This window comes from Vipera ursinii (assembly GCF_947247035.1).
Source record: "Vipera ursinii genome assembly, chromosome: 1".
Taxonomy (NCBI): Eukaryota; Metazoa; Chordata; class Lepidosauria; order Squamata; family Viperidae; genus Vipera; species Vipera ursinii.
This window is the reverse complement of record NC_139512.1, coordinates 176,047,623-176,068,794: the sequence shown is the minus strand read 5'-3', so window position 1 is coordinate 176,068,794 and position 21,172 is coordinate 176,047,623. Positions and strand designations below refer to the sequence as shown.

At 38.0% G+C, this 21,172-nt stretch overlaps 1 protein-coding gene across 3 annotated transcripts in view; it reads right to left on the bottom strand.

The window, feature by feature from the left end:
- NBEAL1 (neurobeachin like 1) overlaps positions 1–21,172 on the bottom strand; it is a gene marked incomplete at its 3' end in the record, with an annotated part of 109,227 nt that overhangs the window by 76,318 nt on the left and 11,737 nt on the right. For all 3 annotated transcript variants that reach the window (XM_083371268.1, XM_083371269.1, XM_083371267.1), the window contains exons 3-7: positions 9,396–9,487; positions 4,254–4,415; positions 3,332–3,413; positions 1,737–1,864; positions 395–477 (exon numbers count right to left, since the gene is read on the bottom strand). In XM_083371268.1, coding sequence (XP_083227394.1) covers positions 395–477; positions 1,737–1,864; positions 3,332–3,413; positions 4,254–4,415; positions 9,396–9,487 — 547 coding nt within the window. The remainder of the gene's footprint in view (positions 1–394; positions 478–1,736; positions 1,865–3,331; positions 3,414–4,253; positions 4,416–9,395; positions 9,488–21,172) is intronic.

The following is a 21,172-nucleotide window of genomic DNA, read 5'->3' as shown; positions in this document are numbered from 1 at the left end:
TTTATGATTCATAAGCAGACAGGTTTCTAGGGCACTTCTTGTGAGCTCTCAAAAAATGATACCACATGCAGATGAACATGTGCTGTAATGCCTCCCAGGACCCCACCAGGAGTGGAGGAACCTTGGGCAAGAGACTTTCTTTCACACACATCTGAAGACAATGCTATAGCATTGAAAATGCACCTTGATTATCCAGAATGCATCTGGGTCAATAATGTCTTTAAATTGCTTAATTATTTATCATTTTCAAGTTACCGATAGAAGAGAATTCTAAACAAAGCTCAGAGAGCACCGGCACCTTCAAATTGAAAACTATGGTGAAAATCTATCTTATTTCTGAAAAATTCTGTTTAAAACAATTCTGAATGGTAGGACATTATAACAAAGTACTCACGGTAAAAGAAAGGGACAAATTCCACTGTGAGTAAAGCTGGTTTATATTTTTGTCTATTTTTTTCAACTGTGCTCAGAATACGCCTACAATATATGGACACAGAAAAATCATATTCATTTATAATAAAGCTTCAAAACACATTTTAGTCATACCAAAACGTATGTTCATTAATAATACATTGATTCTGTATAACATTTATGTTACACGACATTCTTAAAATACCCCTTGGGTTGTTTTTATTTCTGCATCAAGGCAAAAACATAAACTTCAAGGAAATGTGGCTTTAACAGTGCAACTTTTATAAATATATCTGATCTTATTCACATAAAGATTTATATAGTCTGAAGAGAAACCACAGTATTCACATAAACAATGGACTTTACTGATCTTTCCTAGAAGTGATGGCTTTTTTTGTACGATAAAAAATTATTAAACAAAGTCCTATAGCTGTGATGAAACCTGTATACGTACATCTCCATTTAAAAAGTCCAGATCCAAAAAAAAGCCTTTTCCTATAGAATTTTCAGGATGTGAGCAATCAAACAAGCAAAATTCTAATCAATTTTTTTTATTTGATTTGATTTATACTTTGCCTTTTGTTGTGATTTTATGAATAATATTCCCTTCTTCTATTTTAAACATTTTAAGAGAAGCTAAAATTAAAACACTGTTTTAGTTTGTTTAACATCTTGTCTTATTCCAAAATGGATAACCATTATTTTCCAGTCTGAATATCTGAGTGCAGCATCAGATAGAACTTTGAGTATTTTATGACATAATCTGTTCAAACTTTTAAAAAGATGAGGTCCATCTAATCTCCTTATTAGCATAAAGTGGATGTAGCCTCCCATTCTGTCTCTCCTGTGGTGGATGGTACAGAAGGATCCTGAAGCATCGTACTTGGAGGCTTATACTGCATTCTGGTAGCAAATCATAAGTGTAGGCAATTTGAGGGGCAGGATTACATGAGGCCTCAATCCTCTTGTCTAATCAATATATTTTCTATTTAGCACTACATTTTATGGGATTATATATTTTGCATCTTTATTTTAAACAAATTAAAATAACAAGAACAGAGTGTTGTTGTTGTTGTTAGTTGTGAAGTCATGTCCGACCCATCGCGACCCTATGGACAACGTTCCTCCAGGCCTTCCTGTCCTCTACCATCTTCTGGAGTCCATTTAAGCTCACGCCTACTGCTTCAGTGACTCCATCCAACCACCTCATTCTCTGTCGTCCCCTTCTTCTCTTGCCCTCAATCTTTCCCAGCATTAGGCTCTTCTCCAGTGAGTCCTTCCTTCTCATTAATAAAGTGTTAATACTGTATAATATTCTCACATACCCTGCAATTCTTTGCCTCCAATTCCTATATGGATCATAAAGACTTTCACAAAAAGCCAGCGCATGTCGCACAAACTCTTCTATAGATGTTTGATCTGCCACTTCTTTCTCCTTTGTTTTAGTCTTCAGCTAAAGAAGTAACAAACAAGTTTTTCATCATAGTGTAAAATACTTTAGAAGTCTTTTACAAACATTTCAAGGGCTTGAATTGAAAACATTCTGTACATCTTCAGTTTGTCACCTATGTAGAAATGTATCCATGTTGCTTGTTTAACAGACCTAGCTCAAACGAACCACAAATTATACGTGAACCAATCCACGGCATATGATCACTATGAACATATATAAGAATGAAGAGGTTTTAATCTGACCTGTTTTGCTTCTCTGTTTTTAGCTAGAACACAGTCAGACAAATGTTTTGATCCTAAGGGCTGCATTAGTCATGACCTGGTGGAGCACATACCAAAAGGAGGATAAAGACACACTGAAGGCAACCTCCACCTGACTGAGCTCCCTGTCAGCCAGCCAGTCACTTGATTTACTTGCTGCTGAGATGTATGTGGTTGCAAAAGGCTCTTCTTAGCATTACAGTAAACTCCAAGAGCTCACCATTTAACTAACTGGCACACCAAAGCATAAGGATAGCATCTGTGACAGGATATAGAAAAAAATTTCAAAGTTGTTGTCAAGTTTCCGATGTATGGGCTTTTCAAGTGACTCAGAGGCATTGTTTACTGTACCTGAAAAGTCCTTTATTAGCCTAATACACTGGCAAATGCTTGCTCGAAAGAAGCTGGAATCTGAAATCTCCACCCCTTGCACAATATATTAAAACACAATTCTCCACCTTTCTAATTTTGTCATTAATCATATTCTCCAATTAATTTAAAGAAACAGTTTCCCTTCCGTTAGAAGGCCGCCAAAGCCTTATCTTCTTTAGGAAGAAAAATGGCCTTGGAAAGTGCAATCCTACTCATTCCCCCTCCTAACCTTAAACTAAAATACACGTCTTAAAGCAATACACAAGTTTAAAATATGAAACGGCTACTTCTTCATCTCTTGTCAAGCAATAACATTCGATGTTAGCAACGTTGACAGTTGTGCACAGTCCTCACAGAATGTGCTGGCCAAATAATCAATATTATTTAATACATTCATATTCCACCTTTTTCCCCTGAAGCTCTAACAATAATCTAACAAATCATAAATAAAATGCACAAATTATGTAATGAAATCCCAATCACTCCCTGATATCATGCACTGTCCTACACAATATCAACAAAAATAAAAATAAAATGCTCAAATAATGCTCTTTGGCTTAGTTTAGAATAATAAACATACTTCTCTCTCCCCTTTCCAAAATCCCAACCCTAAAAAAGGTAGTGAAAAAGGAAAGCACAAAACTAGAACAAAGCAAAAACACTGTAATGATTGTAGAAATACATATCCTGTCTATATCTAAATATACATTATTGTTGACTTCAGTTTTAATATTTGGTTTCCAAGTGAACAGACTACTTCAGCCTCAGTGTGCTCCCACTGCTTAAACCCTTTAGAGTTTGTGGTCATCCTTCTGACCATTGCAAATTCATTTACCTGCTGAATGTAGAGTGTGGTCATTGTAATCACATGGTTAATATAGGAACAAGTCCCAATCTCTTCCACATTATCTAAGTTTCTGAAACAGAATGAAACATGTAAGAGGTGAAGCAACTGTATGATAGAAGAGGACTGATGGAAAGGAATATCTGTAGAGATTTCCAAAATTATTCTTACACAAATGTTTAAATATCCCAAAATGCAAACTATGAGAGGCTACATGTTTTAAAATCTCACTTTTCTCTGTAATGTAGTCTCAGAATAATTCATAGTAGTAAAGTAGATAGATTTGGACAATGACAATGTATAAACTTAGAAACCTTGATATAGCAAATATATTAATATCAGAATGACCAGTTAGCTATATTTTCAATAGCTGAGGCCACATGTTATGCTAACCACAATATAGTTACTTCTGGCTTAGAATAATATATTATTTTACCTTTGAAAACAACTTATAGCTTAACATGAGCTAATATGAGTTGGTTACAATTATGCCTTCTTCAACAACCCACAGATAAATCAAATCATGACCGAACATGATTTTTAAAAATATGTATTTATTTTGATTGAACATAGCCGGGGTCCTATCAACTTGGGCTGTTCGCAATATAAAAACAAATATACAATCCAAATAAAAGCATAGGAATTTTGATAATGTGAAATTCAGTTACCATAGATATAGCCAATGTTGTAACTCCCAGACTAATTTGATACTATACTTCCAAGGGAGAAAAAGAGATAGAGGGGAGAAAAAAAATATGAGAAGAATACAGAAAGAGAGGGGATTGAGCAGGTACATTCGAAAATCAGTAAACAAAAAATCAAAAGAAAAGTAACGGAAATAGAATATATCAGGGATCTCTTTCTTGACACTCTCCAGTGTATTTTGAAAAGACAATTCAGTGAAAAAAGATACCGGCAAAGAATGATGAAGAACTTGACTAGGAGAAGCGTCAGTGCTTGTTGTGGCTCTTCCAACCCTTCTGACAATTTCTGAACACAATGCAGCAGCTGGAGCCTCAAAACCTGAAGAATGTTATCAGGAAGCAGAGATATTCCAGGGGGAATGTCATCCACCCTAAAATAAAGCCAGTAAATATGAGAGGCAAAAAGCAACAGTCATTTTGACATAATTATTTATATTTATTTATAATGAGACTTGTATGCTGCCCTATCTCCCGAAGGACTCAGGGCGGCTAACAACAATAAAATACAAATAAATACAAATATTAAAAAGAATTAAATTATGTCAAAGTCCCACTAAAACCAATAAAACATTTAAAATCATAATTAAAAACCCCATTATCATCAGTCCAGGTCGACCTGTTGGAAAAGATATGTCTTAAGGTCACGGCGAAAGGACCGAAGGTCTGGGGCCATCCGGAGCTCCCGGGGGTGTTGATTCCACCAAGCAGGTGCCCCAACAGAGAAGGCCCTCCCCCTGGGGGTCACCAGCCGACATTGTCTGGCCGACGGCACCTTGAGGAGGCCCTCTGTGTGTGAGCGCACAGGGCGATGGCAAAACATTCCTGGCAGCAGACGGTCCTGCAAATATCCCGGGCCTAAGCTTTGGAACTTCTTAGCTACAACTCTATTTTCTCCAGGTACCATCTGCCTGCAGGACAAGGTCTCTCAAGAGATTTAAAAAAGTTGGGGTAGAAAAAGATGACCTTAGTGGCAACCTCCTCATCGCGCAACAGCTTTCCCCCTGAAGGAAGACTGGCTCCCACACTTCTATGCTTTAGGAAAAAAACAAACCTAAACCAAACTGAAGCATAGAACCAAAAGTCTGGCCTGATTCAGAGTAAAGACTGATTGACTCCTAGAATTAGGCTGAGACTCTGAAGAACTGTGAATTCAGGCTGGTATTCATAATGGTATGTTTTTAAAATCTATATTCCATATTTGGAAGCCCAGTCAAAGAAAAAAGCAGAGAATGTGCCCAACTTAGCAGGGGACAGCGGGGGCATTTTTTGTCAGAATTCCAGTTTATTCCTTCATACCAGGTGCTTGTTCTTTTAACAGATATTTAGATATTTATTTTAATATCCCTTGGCAAAAATATTCCAGTTTCTCAGTGCTAAGCCACCTGTCATATTCCTAATAGTGGCATACTTAAAAATAATAATAATAATACTCAAACTTAAGCACATTTGATGATTGGAAATACACGGACTACAGAAACAGAAAAGAATTAAGGAAATTCTTCCAGTATTGCACAGTTCTATTATTCCTCTCAAGATTTTCCTCAATTACCAGATCTACCTGGTAATTAAGAGCAATTAAAGTATAACACTAGATTCCTCATGATTAGCTAACCTCTAAACAAAAAGCTTGCTGTGGATTATTGCCTTTCCATGATTGCTTTATATGGAATCAGATTCCGAAACTGAGATAAGCATCTCTATTATTAGAGTCACCTTAGTAGCTGGCATGCCTTCTGTTTAACACAGTAATTGGGGGAAAAGAATCTGACATATTCTTATTTCCTGCCCAATAGAAAACTCTCCCCTGCAGTAAGGCAAACAGGTAGAAAGATTTTACCTCTTCAGGTATAAGAGGTAATGCCTTCTGTTTAACACAGTAATTGGGGGAAAAGAATCTGACATATTCTTATTTCCTGCCCAATAGAAAACTCTCCCCTGCAGTAAGGCAAACAGGTAGGAAGATTTTACCTCTTCAGATATAAGTAAAACAACGTGTCAAAGGAACTTTGGAATATACAAAGGAGGAGAGGTGATTAATCTTTCATGTTGCACCAGCACAGTTGCCAAGAAACTGACTGTAATATAGAGTGCTTGGCTTTCCCTTAAAAGAGAAGCAAAGCACCATGGTGATTTCGGTCCATACCACAGCTGTCAAACTTGATCGTGTCACTTGATGTACTGTGACATATCGCAACGTTTTTTGCCTTTGCAGAGCCAGGGTGGACGTGGCCTGCACGTGACGCATTTGGCCCGTGGGCCGCCAGTTTGACACCCCTGCTCTATATGTTCCTTACAAGCCTGCATCTCTGAATAACATTCTTCCTGTAATATAATATCAGCCTCGTCTGTTGAGTTACCTTGAGAAAAAAATGGGGTGAGAAAAAAAATATTAGGAGAACGCCTACAAGAAGGGGTGCCTTGCAGTCAACTGGCTTCATCCTATGTTTTTCAAATGTAATGGTCAAGAATAACCCCACAGAATCATAGAACGTGGGCCACTCAGTCCTGTCCCTTCCCAGGACAAACCCCCAACCTAAAATATTTTTGATGGGCAGCTGTCTAGCCCCTATTTAAACTTGTCCACTGAACACTGTTCAATGTCTCCTTTAATAGCTAGTTCCCCCCGCTGAATTACTTTTACTATGAGAAAGTTTCTTCAACTCTTCAACTGGAATCTTCTGTAATTTAAGATTATTCCACATCATGAAAAAATAACAGGATCTTCTTCTCTGTTACATTCTTTCGGTTGCTTAACAAGTGCTGTAATATCATCCCAATCATCTTTTCTCAAGGATCAACAGTTCCTTCTATATCCCCTTGTCCTTTGCACTTGTTTCAGTTTCTTTAAAGTGGGGTGCTTTAAATTAGACACAGCAACTTAAGATGGAGGTCTGACTAATGAAGAATATAGTGGAACTATTGCTTTCCATATTTTGGGAACTTTACTGATGAAGCCTAAAATTGCCTTTACCCAATCCATTCACACAGCTGACCCATTATCAACTTGTGGTCAACCATAATTTCAGTTCCTTTATATCCATATTATTACCCAAGTCAAGTTTCCCCCATCCTATACTTATGGAACTTCTTTATTTTATAATACTCTATTTGCCTTTATAAAAAATTGCACCCGTTATGCGCAAAAAGAAGAGATTACCAGGCATCCGATATTATTTTTAAAAAATACACAACCATTTTTAGCAATCCACATCCTCCATTTCAAACATACACCCCATAAAATATGTTATTTTAGGGAAGCAATTTTACACCATAACAATCTTCAACTTTATCTCCCTAGATATTTTCTCTTATCAATCAGTTAAGTTCAATCTTGTCAATAACATCAGAGCAAAACTCTTGATTTTATACTGAACAGTTAAACAGCACTGCTGCTAATCTACAGATTGTATACTTTCTTCCTTTTAATATTTTGTTATGATGATACCTAAAAATACTATTAGTTAAGATATGATAAAACAATTCAGGCTTAATCTAAAAGTTATCAACCATAAAGTAAACATCCAAACTGATTTGTAGGTCTTCAAAATTACTATTATTTTAAGAATATGTTAAAATTAATATTAAGGCACAACTGAAGAATTCTGTGACCAGGAGACTGTAACTAATGATCCACTAAATGCTCTATTCAGTCCAATGTCTAAAGTTGATTCAAATAATGTACTCTGTGTTGGTTGTGCTGATAGGAGTTTCTTCAACAAAATGTTACTAATCTTCATCCTACATTCAGTATCCTGTTTTCACTTGAGTCAATTTGAGTCAAACTTGAGTCAAACAATGAAAATCCATCCATGATTATCAGGCTACACCCTGATTATTCAGTGATGCAAACTGGTAATTTTAGAATTAAGACTTCATGGTCTCAGACACTCTGTGTGTAGATGGACTACAGTTATGCTGCATTTGAGGACATTCCTGATCACTCTACTGGGGACCAGATTTCTGTCCCAACTGCCACATAACTCCACATCTTTACCAATGAGTAAGCTCCACTAGAGACCACAAGGACTGACCTTTGAACAAGCACACAAGGAATTCATGCTGCTAAGAGAATGCATTATCTTAGGCTAAGTAAGTACATTCAAAAAGCACATTCCAAGGTCATTTCCTGGTTTAAAGCAAACAAGAATGTTTACTTGACTCTATAATTTAACAGCTCAAAACCCATTTTTGAAGAATGTAAGCTAGGACAAGAAATACCAGTGTGGAACAAAGGGAGAATATCCTAATGTAAAATAAAGTTGATGAATACCACAACTTTAGCTTGGGGCACTACTGATTTTGATCAGTTTGCTGACAAAATGACCTGTAAGATATGAGATGAAACAGACTGGAACTTTTGTGTTTCAGGTTCCAAGTATACTTTGGAGAATAACAACAGCTTAGGTCTTCAGGCCATGTGATGTTTGTGCACTTTGTGTGCGTCGGGATCAACATACAGGAGGCCACGTGCTATCATCTGTATCTCCAAATCTGGGGATAGTACATTGATGCACATGTGCAACACTCCTTCCCCGAAACTAAATTTGTCAACCAAAAGAAAGTCTTGCTCTCCTGCAGGTCTTCTGCATAGAAAAATCAGCAGCTAAGTTTTAAATTTTGGCAGCATTGTTCCATTTACTGCTGCTTCACATTTTACATTTGCACGTGTGCATGAATGTCCATGGAGGGAGGAGTTAAATCTCCAAGTTCATTGTCATGGTAAAAACTCTACCCCTTTTGTACATATGGCAATGTTTATCTATGTACAATTCAATCATGATACTAATCCACCACCTTGAAGATTTTATCCACTTACATCACGGTCTCTCTCTCTGTCTGTCTCTGTGTGTGTGTGTGTGTGTGTGTGTGTGTGTGTGTGTGTGTGTGTGTCTTTGTGTGTAAGCACACTGAATCAGAATACAGGTGGAAGGGACCTTAGAGATCTTCTAGTCAGTCACCTGCTCAAGCAGGAGACCCTATACCATTTCAGACAAGTGACTGACCAGTCTCTTCTTAAACTCATTTTCACATGAGTTCTTCAAGACAAGTTAATATAAAATATGATTCAAAGAGATAACAAAGTTAAGATTAGAGCAGCTTGCATTTTCCATTAAATGGTGAGGAAAAAATTAAATAAGCACAAAATGTGGGGACATTATATATTTTATACATTTTATCAGGATTAAGAGTTGACCATCAGATAAAAAGATGTGCTGACTTCTTCACTTTGATTTGTGCATTCATTACAGTGTGTATTTGCTTATTATACTTGATAAAAGTATTATCACAAATATTGTATATCTATTTAGCCATATTATATATCAGATCAAATCAGATCTATTTCAACATACCGAGTGGGCAGTTTTTCAAAGTCCACATCCAGAAACTGTTCATAGCTAGAAACAAAACTGTCCAACCAGAGCTTCAAGTAGTCTGGATCTTTCTGTGAAGAAAAACAGACTGGTTTAATACATTGTTGTTGTTTTTTAATCCCAGAAATATTTTAAAATGTTTTTGTACGTCGCTTGCCAGTATACTCCTTCTGTAGTTCTGACATGACTAATTTAGATGTTTCTCATTTAATCATCAATTCAGATATTATATGTTCATGAAGTCATGAATTCAGCTCAACTTAAAGAAAACTTTATGTTTTATCCAACTGAATGGAAAAAGAGAAGCTGTTTACTAAATTGAGAAAACCCTGTTCCAACCAATCATTTAAACAAGACTGGAGAGTAAAGAGAAAGGCACAGGTATCAGTGGTAGGGTGTGTACATTCAAAAGACACAGGTTTTATACCTATCACCTAAAGTAGCTTACAGAAAACTAATTGGAAAAGACTTGGATATCAGAGAGCTACAGCCAGCACATACTGAGTGAGATGGATCAAAGATTTGATTCACTGGTCTGCTTCATAAAACAAATCTGGCAACAAAGCGATGTGTTTCAGTCTGGCTTTATAGGTTACACAAACTTAGCTTCTGCAGTCTGCACTAAATCAGTGACTATAGTTTGCTTAATAAATTATGATTAAACCTTGTGAAATCTAAATCAAACAAGTGTAAGTAACTATAGGTTTAAGATATCCTTCAACATTGGATCAAGGCATTACACAATTAGTTTATTTTAAAAAGTCACAGCACATTCTCACTGAGTTTCTTCTCTACAATAATTTTATTCTGATTATTGCAATTATTGGGATAAGCAGTCTCACGGAAATAAGTATAGATTTTGCAATTCCAACTATCAATATTTTGTAAACACAAGCGAATTTGTCTTTTCTACAGAGCTTCTGAGAGTCATGTGCTATGAAATCCTTCTTCTGAATACCTTGGCATCATCAACTAAACAACTTGCAACATGAATTAGGAAAAAAAGTTCCAAAAACAGAATAGCACAGTGATTTTTTTTCCTGTTGGGGGATTTAGCTACTGGTAAAAAGTGGACACACTTTCAGTATCTATGGAAATAAAGAATCTTTCCCAAAATCAGGAACATGAGAAGACATTAAAACTTTATTCCAAAGCAAAAACATATATTGAAAAATCAGACTGGGAGGGTGACTCAGTTTCAGAGTAAATAGGCATCCATCACTAGACTCTTGTATTATTTTTAAAACATTTCTATCCTTTCCAGATGACAAATCAGCATATACCCCAACGTGGCAATAGCAAACATGCCAACTCAGAGAGTTAGAAACTTGCCTACATTACAATCTCTTCTCCCAAGAAAAGCCAGTGATGCAAGTGATTAAGCTGCTGTCTTGTTTTTGCTGTAAGTTTTCTCGGTTTTGACATCACAAACCTCTCCATTTAAAGGAAACAGCTATGAGGTTTAGTTGTTCTATTCTTTATTATGTAGCTCCAAAGTTAATTACGTTGCTCCAGCAAAAAGGGCATTGAATTATTTTATCATCATGGAAAGCAGTCCGGACAAAGCCAGTTTGGGCTACAGACTTAAGATATCAAGCTAGAACAGCAACAGCACTTAGACTTATATGCTGCTTCACAGTGCTTTACAGCCCTATCTAAGCAGTTTACAGAGTCAGCATATTGCCTCCAACAGTCTGGGTCCTCATTTTATCGACCTCGGAAGGATGTAAGGCTGAGTCAACCTAGAAATCAGGGACTGTAAGTTCTAGTCCCGCCTTAGGCACAATGCCAGTGACCTTGGGCCAGTCACTCTCTCTTAGCCCTAGAATACAGACAATGGCAAATCATTTCTGAAAAAGCTTGCCAAGAAAACTGCAGGGACGTTTTGTCCAAGCAGCTCCAAGAATTGGACACAAGTGAACAGAAGAAAAAATGTAGGCAAGACAGGTTTTTAAAATTGTTTTATCCTCTATTGAAAGGCAATGAATAACTGCTGTTTTTGCAGTACTTCTAATTTACCAGAAGGCAGGGAATAATTGGCACCATATTTCACTACTATAGGGGCTTTTTTTTCTTCATTCAGGCAGAACACACCCACATCTATTTATATAGTGCCATTTGTATACAACGCAAAAGGATAGATGCCCCAAGAAATTTACAATCTAAAATGCAAGTCTTCCTCATTAAATCTTCCAGTTCCCATGATCCACAAATTAATGTTGAAGAAGCGAGAAGTCATAAGGCATGACAAGTAGAAATGTTTGGTTAACTTTGAGCAAACTTAACAAGATATAATGTTAAAAGGCCTTGTTTAAGTAAAACAGAAACAAACTAGACTGAACACATGTGAAAAAAAATTAACAATCATTTCAAAATATTTTAACAATCAATTGCTAAGTAATTTTTTTCCTTGAAGCTTTTCTTAGAATTATTCAATATGTAGGGTTCTAATCAGATTTGCTAGTGCCACCTAAAATCAGACACATTATAATCACCTTTCATAGAAGCAAAACCTAATTCAGTATAGCTAGTAGCCAAATTTAAAAACACATAATCATCACCATCATCCTTTACAACAAAGACATGTAAAACATAAGTTAAAACAATTCACTTACAATCCCAAAATAGCATTACGGTATATGAAAAACAGCACATGTGAGTAAAATAAAAACAAAATCCCTCAAATAAAAAATGAATACAACAATTGTGTTTAAAAGAGAAGTACAGCTCAAGTTTCAAACAACAAATTAAACCATGATCGCATGAAATCATATTGCTCAGTCTCCCTTTGAGCCAAGAAAGAGGTCATTCAAAGGCTGAGGACTCAAGAAAACCATAGTTCACCTTTATCTTTAAACTGAATTACAGTTTGAGCATAACTGTTTCAGATATGTCTCTGGTGCACATATGGACAACTAAAAGGAGGAAGGAATTTGATGAGCATAAACAGGGAAGTAAGTTATCTGTAAATCCCTTCTGTGTTTTATTACTTACTGTAAATATAGTTTTCCACAGATATAATGTGGAACACTCTGTGTTTTTATTGTTGTAATCACCTTCAGAGTTAGTACAAAGACAAAGGTAGGACACTCATTTGACTAATATCAAGGAGATTAATATTAGATTCCAGTTCCCACCTGAGCTGAGGATTTTTTTTCCCATTCAACCTGCACCACCACCCCACAAGTTGCTAAAGACAGAGACAGAACTTTCAGTCACTGAGCAATAAAAATACAATCAATAAATGAAAAACACAAAACTATCCCATAACAAGAATTGGCAATCATTAGCAACACTTACATATAAATAAGAAATTAAAAGATGCTTGCTCCTGAGGAGGAAAGCTATGACAAATCTAGACAGCATAATAAAAAGCAGAGACATCACCCTGCCAACAAAAGTGCGTATAGTCAAGGCCATGTTTTTCCCAGTTGCAATGTATGGCTGTGAAACCTGGACCATAAGAAAGGCTGAGCGCCAAAGAATTGAGGCCTTTGAACTATGGTGCTGGAGAAGACTCCTGCGAGTCCCTTGGACTGCAAGGCGTTCAAACCAGTCAGTCCTAGAGGAGATCAACCCTGACTGCTCTTTAGAAGGCCAGATCCTGAAGTTGAAACTCAAATACTTTGGCCACCTAATGAGAAGGAAGGAGTCACTGGAGAAGAGCCTAATGCTGGGAAAGATTGAGGGCAATAGAAGAAAGGGACGACAGAGAATGAGATGGCTGGATGGAGTCACTGAAGCAGTAGGCGTGAGCTTAAATGGACTCCAGAAGATGGTAGAGGATAGGAAGGCCTGGAGGAACGTTGTCCATAGGGTCGCGATGGGTCGGACACGACTTTGCAACTAACAACAACACATAAATAATTTTATTTTTAATTTTAATATAAAGAAATAAATTCATCTTTATTATTTAACAGATAGTGCCCCAGAAATTTAAATAAAAGAGATGTAATCAACTCGTGGCAAATGTTCCCTGTATAATTGGCAATACAGAAGAACACAGGTTGTGGTGCTGCTGTGGTGGAGGGACCTCCAACTACACTACCTTGAACTCCTTGGAGAAAAATAGCATATAAATCTAACAAATGGACAAATAACTAAATAAGTCAAGAATGTGAGATAGGTGGGCATATAAATGAAATACATACATGCATTTCTAGGACTTCCATGCAGAGTTTCATTTATTAGCTGAACAGAATGGCCTCATGGCTGCCCACACAAATTCCTATACAGAATAAGTTGCAGGCAAGAAGAAGATTGGGACTCCAATTTCAATGCCTCCAAAATGACCTACTAGTACAAGTGGTCTTTGTTTAGTTTTGTGTTAATTAAAACTGTTGGTTTTATAACACAAGCAACATCAGGTAGAGTCGCTAGGCAGACGTTAATACTGCCACTGATTTAACCGCATCTTTGATAGTTGCAAAACTCTTGCTAGTTTTCAGAAACTCCACAAAGGTTGAATACAGTACTGAAAGTCAAGAAACAAGGAAAACTCAGTAAAAATAGCTCATGGGAGACTCTAGGGACAAGCTATTTTACTGCTGAACTAAAAGTCCAAATGCTTCCTTTTTCCTTGTGAAGAAACAGAGTGGAAGGCCAAGCAAATCAATCCCTACCACATCTGAAGAACCAAAAAATTTAGGGTGTGTAGAGCATACTCTCTGGCAAACACAGCCGCTTGGGGTGTGTGTGAAAGCCCTAATAAGCAGGCATATACATAGAATGAAGGCTACTGCTAAGCTTGTAAGCCGCCCTGAGTCTTCGGAGAAGGGCGGGATATAAATGGAATTAAAATTAAAATTAAATTAAAAAAATTAAATCAATGGTCACAGCCAACTGAGGGAGGCATTTTTTTCTTTGACTAGTGCCAGACCCAGCCCAGGGGAGTGTCACCAGAGTGTCTCATTTTGTCAATGACTAATCAATCAATCAGGTCATTATTATGACCACAGACCAGCAAAAATAACTTTTCAAAAGTAAGCTTATCAAATCTAAAGAAAAACTATATAGGTAGTCCTCGACTTAGAACCACAATTGAGCCCAAAAATTCTCTTGCCAAGTGAGAGATTTGTTAAATGAGTTTTGCCCTATTTTACAACCTTGCCACAGCTGTTAAGTGAATCGCTTAATCATGTTAAGTAACAGGTTAAGTGAATCTGGCTTCCCCATTGATTTTGCTTGTCAAAAGGTCACAAAAGGAGATGGTTTCCTTCCTCAAGGAAAAAAAATCAAGTTGCCTTTTGAAAAAGCACTTTTGAGTCACAAAAGGGGATCACACGATCCCAAGACACTGCAACCGTCATAAATGTGAGTCAGTTGCCAAATGTCTGAATTTTGATCATGTGACCATGGGTATGTTGCAACAGTTGTAAGTGTGAAAAATGGTCTTAAGTCGCTTTTTTCAGTGCTGTTGTAACTTCAAGCAGCCACTAAATGAACTGTTGTAAGTCGAGAACTACCTGTATTTGTATGAGATTATTTTAAATGGAGTTTTAAAAGCCATTGTCTTTGGAATAGTCTTGTAGAAGCTTGTCTTTGGAGTCAGAATGTCTTCTTCAATGTTCTGATTTTCAAGAGGGTTTTTCTAACACTTGAACCAACCTTCGAAATGCTAGGAAAAACGTGCTACTAAATCAAACCAAAGACAATTGTCGTTCATCATTTTTTGATCCGCTGTGCCCAAGTGAATTTTTTAGCACACATACACAGCAAGAAACCAAGACAGGATTATTCTGTCATTCAGTTCACAAGTTTCCTGCATATATTTAATTATAAGGAGATAAATGCATAGTGTCAGAATCCATTTATATCACATTTCATAAATGTATAGGTAGAACAATGTGCTTATTCTGGGGATTCTGCCATCTCTCCGAAGGGGGGGGGAGAGGATAGACTTTAGGCATCTTCAAACAACAGGGAACATTTGTACAAAAAAGGAAGCAATAACCATAAAACCAAGGAGAGTTCCCTTTCCCATGGAAGGGCCTGACATCTGACCAAATGGATGAGGGGAGGGGCTGAAATGGGAATGCTTTATATAGGATTGAAATGTAACTTTGTTAGATTCCGTCTTGTATTGCCACAATCGATTCCATCCTAGTAAACATTTTCCTTTTGGACTAAACTTGCATCCAAGAGTTCTTATTTCCTAAGATGTGGATTGAGGTGGGTCCTGACACATAGCCCATGAACATGGATGCTGGTGGAAAAAAATGTCACACCCATCATGACTTTATTGCACAAATGATATGGATTATGTAGGGCATATAGTTTGTGTCATGATCACAAACTACAAATAGCAAGATGCATAATCAGTGTGGTTTGGATGATGGCATCATGATTGGTGAAATATAGTTGTGGTTTCTACCAGATGTTATGATCATGAATTTATCTAGTTGCTTTTAAAAACTACCTTAGCCCACAATTCTAACTATATACAATTTATTTAAAGCATTTCCATACTGCTTTAGCCAGAAATAAAATCCTAGAACAGCTTTACCACAAAATACTAATATGAGGATCCATTGCATAAAATGTAAAATACTTGAACAGAACAAAAATAAAACAGAATGAAAATAAAAAACACTTCCTTACAATTTTTATAATGACTGGTTGACAGATACAGTTTGGGTAGCCTGGAATATTAACACTAAGTGAGTTAAGGGAAGGGCAAAGATAAGATGTAAGCAAATTGATCTGCTTCTTTGTTCTCTATTGTGCGGTTTATTGAAGTGACTTGTCACTAAGCAACCATTTTGTGACAGTGAAACTAATTTTGAATACAAAATTTCCTAGGAGGATACATACTGTACATACGAAGCATTTTTTACTACCTGATATCGATTGCCCTTAATATACCGGTATTTGTATGATTTACTAGTACTAAAAAAAGAAAACTCTATTCTGACAACTCACTCAACACTACTCTCAAGCCAATCATTTCATGTCCCATGTGAGGCATAGATTCTGCTGGGAGATTTGTATCCAACTTACTTCTTCAGCAACTGGTTTATTTATTTATTTATTTCAGAGATGAAAGCAACTAACAGTATCTGGGAATTACCCAAAACAACTTCTACTTTTATTTTGACTTGAAAAGGAAAAAAAAATGCACAAACAAGATATTTGCAATACAATTTAATGATCTCTAGACAATTTGTTTCACATCAGATTCTGACATTTTAGAAAGCAATAGCCTTAGGCCTTAGCAAAAGATTTATTTTGTATGAACAATATGCCATGCTAACCGAGATTTTTGGTTACCCAAAGCCAAATCCCAAAGTTATCCTCATGGCTCTCTCTTCTCCCCTCTACTAGAAATACAAATTCCTGTCTTTAATTTGTGTGGCGCTTAAAAAAAACCTGATTCCTGTCTTTAATTTGGATAATCTTGTGAGATCTGCCAGCTAAAGCAGTTCATCTCCCTTACCATACCACAGAAGGATGGGGAAGACCACCAGTTACTTTAAGTAGCTTTTAGACCTATATTTCCCAAAATTTTGAAGAATTACCCATATTATCTATTGAGCTTCAATCAGACCTGATACAAAGTTCAGCACAGTTTATTATCCTATCAGGAAGTGCTGACTATTATAAACAAAAACTGGATTAGCCAGTGGCTATTTTCAGTACAACATTGCACTCTCTAAGAGGAAAGATCTGTCACTTCTCAAATCAGAAATAAACCATTTTGCATCATAACTCCACCAATCATATTCAAGCCAAGTTTTAAAATGGTAGATAATGATTTCTAATCATTGTTTCAAAAGTCAGTGCTTTATTCAAAACTTTATATATTTCATGTATTGGAACGGTAACACTATTCCAATAAATTGGACAGTTACATTCCATGTAGATCTTGATTCTGCATGTAAAAGGTTGAGCCAATACAAAGTTTCCATCTTTGATAATCCCCACATTAAATTCTCATATTTCATTTGAACCTATGTTATCAGCAACAGCAGAGGAGAATCATGTTTAAGTTCCAACTCAGTTCTCAGATATTTTGTAATGAAGAAATAATTTTAAAAAAACTTTCCCAGACTTGCACATTTCAATCCAATTAAATTATTATAAAGCCTTCTAACCCCTTCATGGATTACTGCCTTGTCGTGGCGAAGGGGCTTGCGTAATTCAATGAAGCTATGAACTATGCCGTGCAGGGCAACCCAAGACGGAAAGGTCATAGCAGAGAGTTCTGACAAAACGTGATCCACTGGAGAAGGAAATGGCAACCCACTCCAGTATCTTTGCCATGAAAGTCCCTGATAATCACAATGAGGTGATCACTGACCTCAAACCAGACATACTAGAATGTGAAGTGAAGTGGGCCTTAGAAAAGCTGAACAACAACAAAGCTAGTGGAGGTGACAATATTCCAGCTGAGCTATTCAAAATCTTAAAAGACAATGCAGTAAAAGTGCTACACTCAATTTGCCAGCAAATTTGGAAAACTCAACAGTGGCCACAGGATTGGAAAAGATCAGTTTACATTCCAATTCCAAAGAAAGGCAGTGCCAAAGAATGTTCAAACTATCGCACCATTGCACTCATTTCTCATGCTAGTTAAGTTATGCTTAAAATCCTACAAGCTAGACTCCAGCAGTATGTGGATCGAGAACTACCAGAAGTACAGGCAGGATTTCGAAGAGGCAGAGGAACTAGAGATCAAATTGCCAACATACGCTGGATCATGGAAAAAGCTAGAGAGTTCCAGAAAAACATCTACTTCTGCTTCATTGACTATGCCAGAGCCTTTGATTGTGTGGATCATAATAAAGTGTGGCAAGTTCTTAAAGAGATGGGTATACCAGACCATCTTATTTGTCTCTTGAGAAACCTATATGTGGGCCAAGAAGCAACAGTGAGAACTGGACACGGAACCACTGATTGCTTCAAAATTGGGAAAGGAGTCCAGCAAGGCTGTATACTGTCACCCTGCCTGTTTAACCTATATGCAGAGCACATCATGAGAAAGGCAGGGCTAGATGAATCAAAAGTTGGAATTAAGATTGCCGGAAGAAATATCAACAACCTAAGATATGCAGATGATACCACTCTAATGGCAGAAAGTGAAGAAGAACTAAAGAGCCTCTTGTTGCAGGTGAAGAAGGAGAGTGCGAAAGTTGGGTTGAAACTTAACATTAAGAAAACCAAGATCATGGCATCTGGCCCTCTCAATTCCTGGCAAATAGATGGGGAAGAAATGGAGGTAGTCACATATTTTATTTTCCTGGGCTCCAAAATCACTGCAGATGGGGACTGTAGCCAAGAAATTAAAAGACGCTTGCTCCTGGGGAGGAAAGCCATGGCAAATCTAGACAGCACACTAAGAAGCAGAGACATCACCCTGCCAACAAAAGTGCATATAGTCAAGGCTATGTTCTTCCCAGTTGCAATGTATGGCAGTGAAAGCTGGACCATAAAAATGGCTGAGCGCCAAAGAATTGAGGCCTTTGAGCTATGGTGCTGGAGAAGACTCCTGCGAGTCCCTTGGACTGCAAGACGATCAAACCGGTCAGTCCTAGAGATCAACCCTGACTGCTCTTTAGAAGGCCAGATCCTGAAGCTAAAACTCAAATACTTTGGCCACCTAATGAGAAGGAAGGACTCACTGGAGAAGAGCCTAATGCTGGGAAAGATTGAGGGCAATAGAAGAAGGGGACGACAGAGAATGAGGTGGCTGGATGGAGTCACTGAAGCAGTAGGCGTGAGCTTAAATGGACTCCAGAAGATGGTAGAGGACAGGAAGGCCTGGAGGAACATTGTCCATAGGGTCGCGATGGGTCGGACATGACTTTGCAGCTAACAACAACAACAAAGCCTTCTAAAGAAATGCATTTTGGTAACAGGCAGTATCAGGCTGCTGGTATAGGCTTCTCCAGAGATAAAGAAAGGATCAACTCTGTTTAAGCCTATTCATTCACTGAAAGAGGAAAAGTTAATTATGAATCATTTGTTTCTGCTTAGAGAGAATTATGTACAACAGATGTAGTTTACATCCAATATACTGAATCTACTATGTGCAAACTAAGAGAAAGTTTGCTTTGTATGCTCAAATCCAGCTTTCTTGTAGTTGTTACAGTTATTTCTGTAATTTCATAGTAACCTGAGTCTAAGTCAACTTGGTCTCCCTCGTCTCAAAAACAACTATGTTTTTGAGGTTTTTTCCCCCCCTTGAGCTATCCATATAAAAAAATCACAGCTTCATGAAAGTATCAGTAGCAAGGGGCTCCCAAGAGACTAGGATGATGGGAAAATTAGACTGTACAATTTGCCAAAAGCAATATGAAGCAATTCTATCTTCCAAGAAGAAGTAGCTCTATTACAGAAGAATTAGTCTTCAGCTAATGGAAATTTGAAACATATAGTCAAAGGTATTTTGTGTTTATTTCCTTGGAATCCTGACTAAGTATCTATAATTACACTTTAGATTATCTCTTTAAAAACACTCAATTATGCTGAAGCAGTTTGATTTAAAGTTACAACTTCTTAAGTACGATTTTCCCCATCCTCAATGTGCTGTTTTGTATAAACCAGGAGACCATGAGGCATAGCGCCAGTTGGGTGACCTTGGGCCAATCACTTCACTCAGCCCTAGGCAAGAGGCAGTGGGAGTTTTGTATAATGGACTTTTAACCAACACAACATACCTGCACACTTTAAACCCAGGAATACATTAAGACCAATGCTTGTCCATCCCAAGGACAAAATACCCAGACACAAACAGAGCAATGTGCTATCTGTAATGCAATACAGTAAGACATATGCAGGCCAAAACCACCACCACACAAATGCATGGCACAACACAGGAGAACAAACTCATCAGGACAGGATTCAGCAATCCATCTGTATCTGTATCTTTTGAAGACAACAAAGTTGGTATTCTGGACAGAGAGGACCTCTGGTTTGAAAGAGGAGTCAAAGAGGCCATCTATATTAAAATTGGGGGTGGGATATGACACCACCTATCTCCTGTTTACAATGCAGTTTTCAGCAGTTCCAGAAAGTTCCGCACCTATTTACACTCTGATTCATTTGACCCTGAGACTACAGATAAACCCCCAAATTGCCTCAACAATTCTCAGAGAACTAACCCCTCAGAGTGCTAAGCGGTGGGGCACTCCGACCCTCTGGCTCCGCCCCAGGGCTCTGGGAGTGAGGATGTGCAGCCTCCTGAGCTCCGGCTGGTGTACTTGAATGCCAGGTCTGTCGCTAATAAAGCTCCTCTCGTCCGTGATGTGGTCGAGGGTGAGCTGGCGGACCTGGCTTGCATCACGGAGACTTGGTTGGGCCCAGAGGGAGGGATTCCTCTGGTTGACCTTTGCCCACCAGGTTTCCGGGTGCTACACCGGCCTCGGGCTCAGGGTAGGGGTGGGGGTGTGGCTGTTGTCATGAGGGAGACCTTATGTCCGCGGGAGGCCACCGTTCCCCAGATAGTCGGGTGTGAGTCTCTCTTTTTGAGATGCGGCCCTGGTGCGCAGTTGGGCTTGCTGCTGGTGTACCTTTCGCCTAGTCACATAGCAGCAGCCCTGCCTGAGCTTCTCAATGTCCTCTCTGGGTTGGTGATTGAGTTCCCGAAACTTATAGTTTTGGGGGACTTCAATCTACCATCGCTGGGAGGATCATCTGAGTTGGCTCGGGAGTTCATGGCTTCCATGACGGCCATGGACCTGACGCAAGTAATTTCAGGACCGACTCATGAGGGAGGCCACACTCTTGACTTAGTTTTCTTATCTGGACGGTGGTTA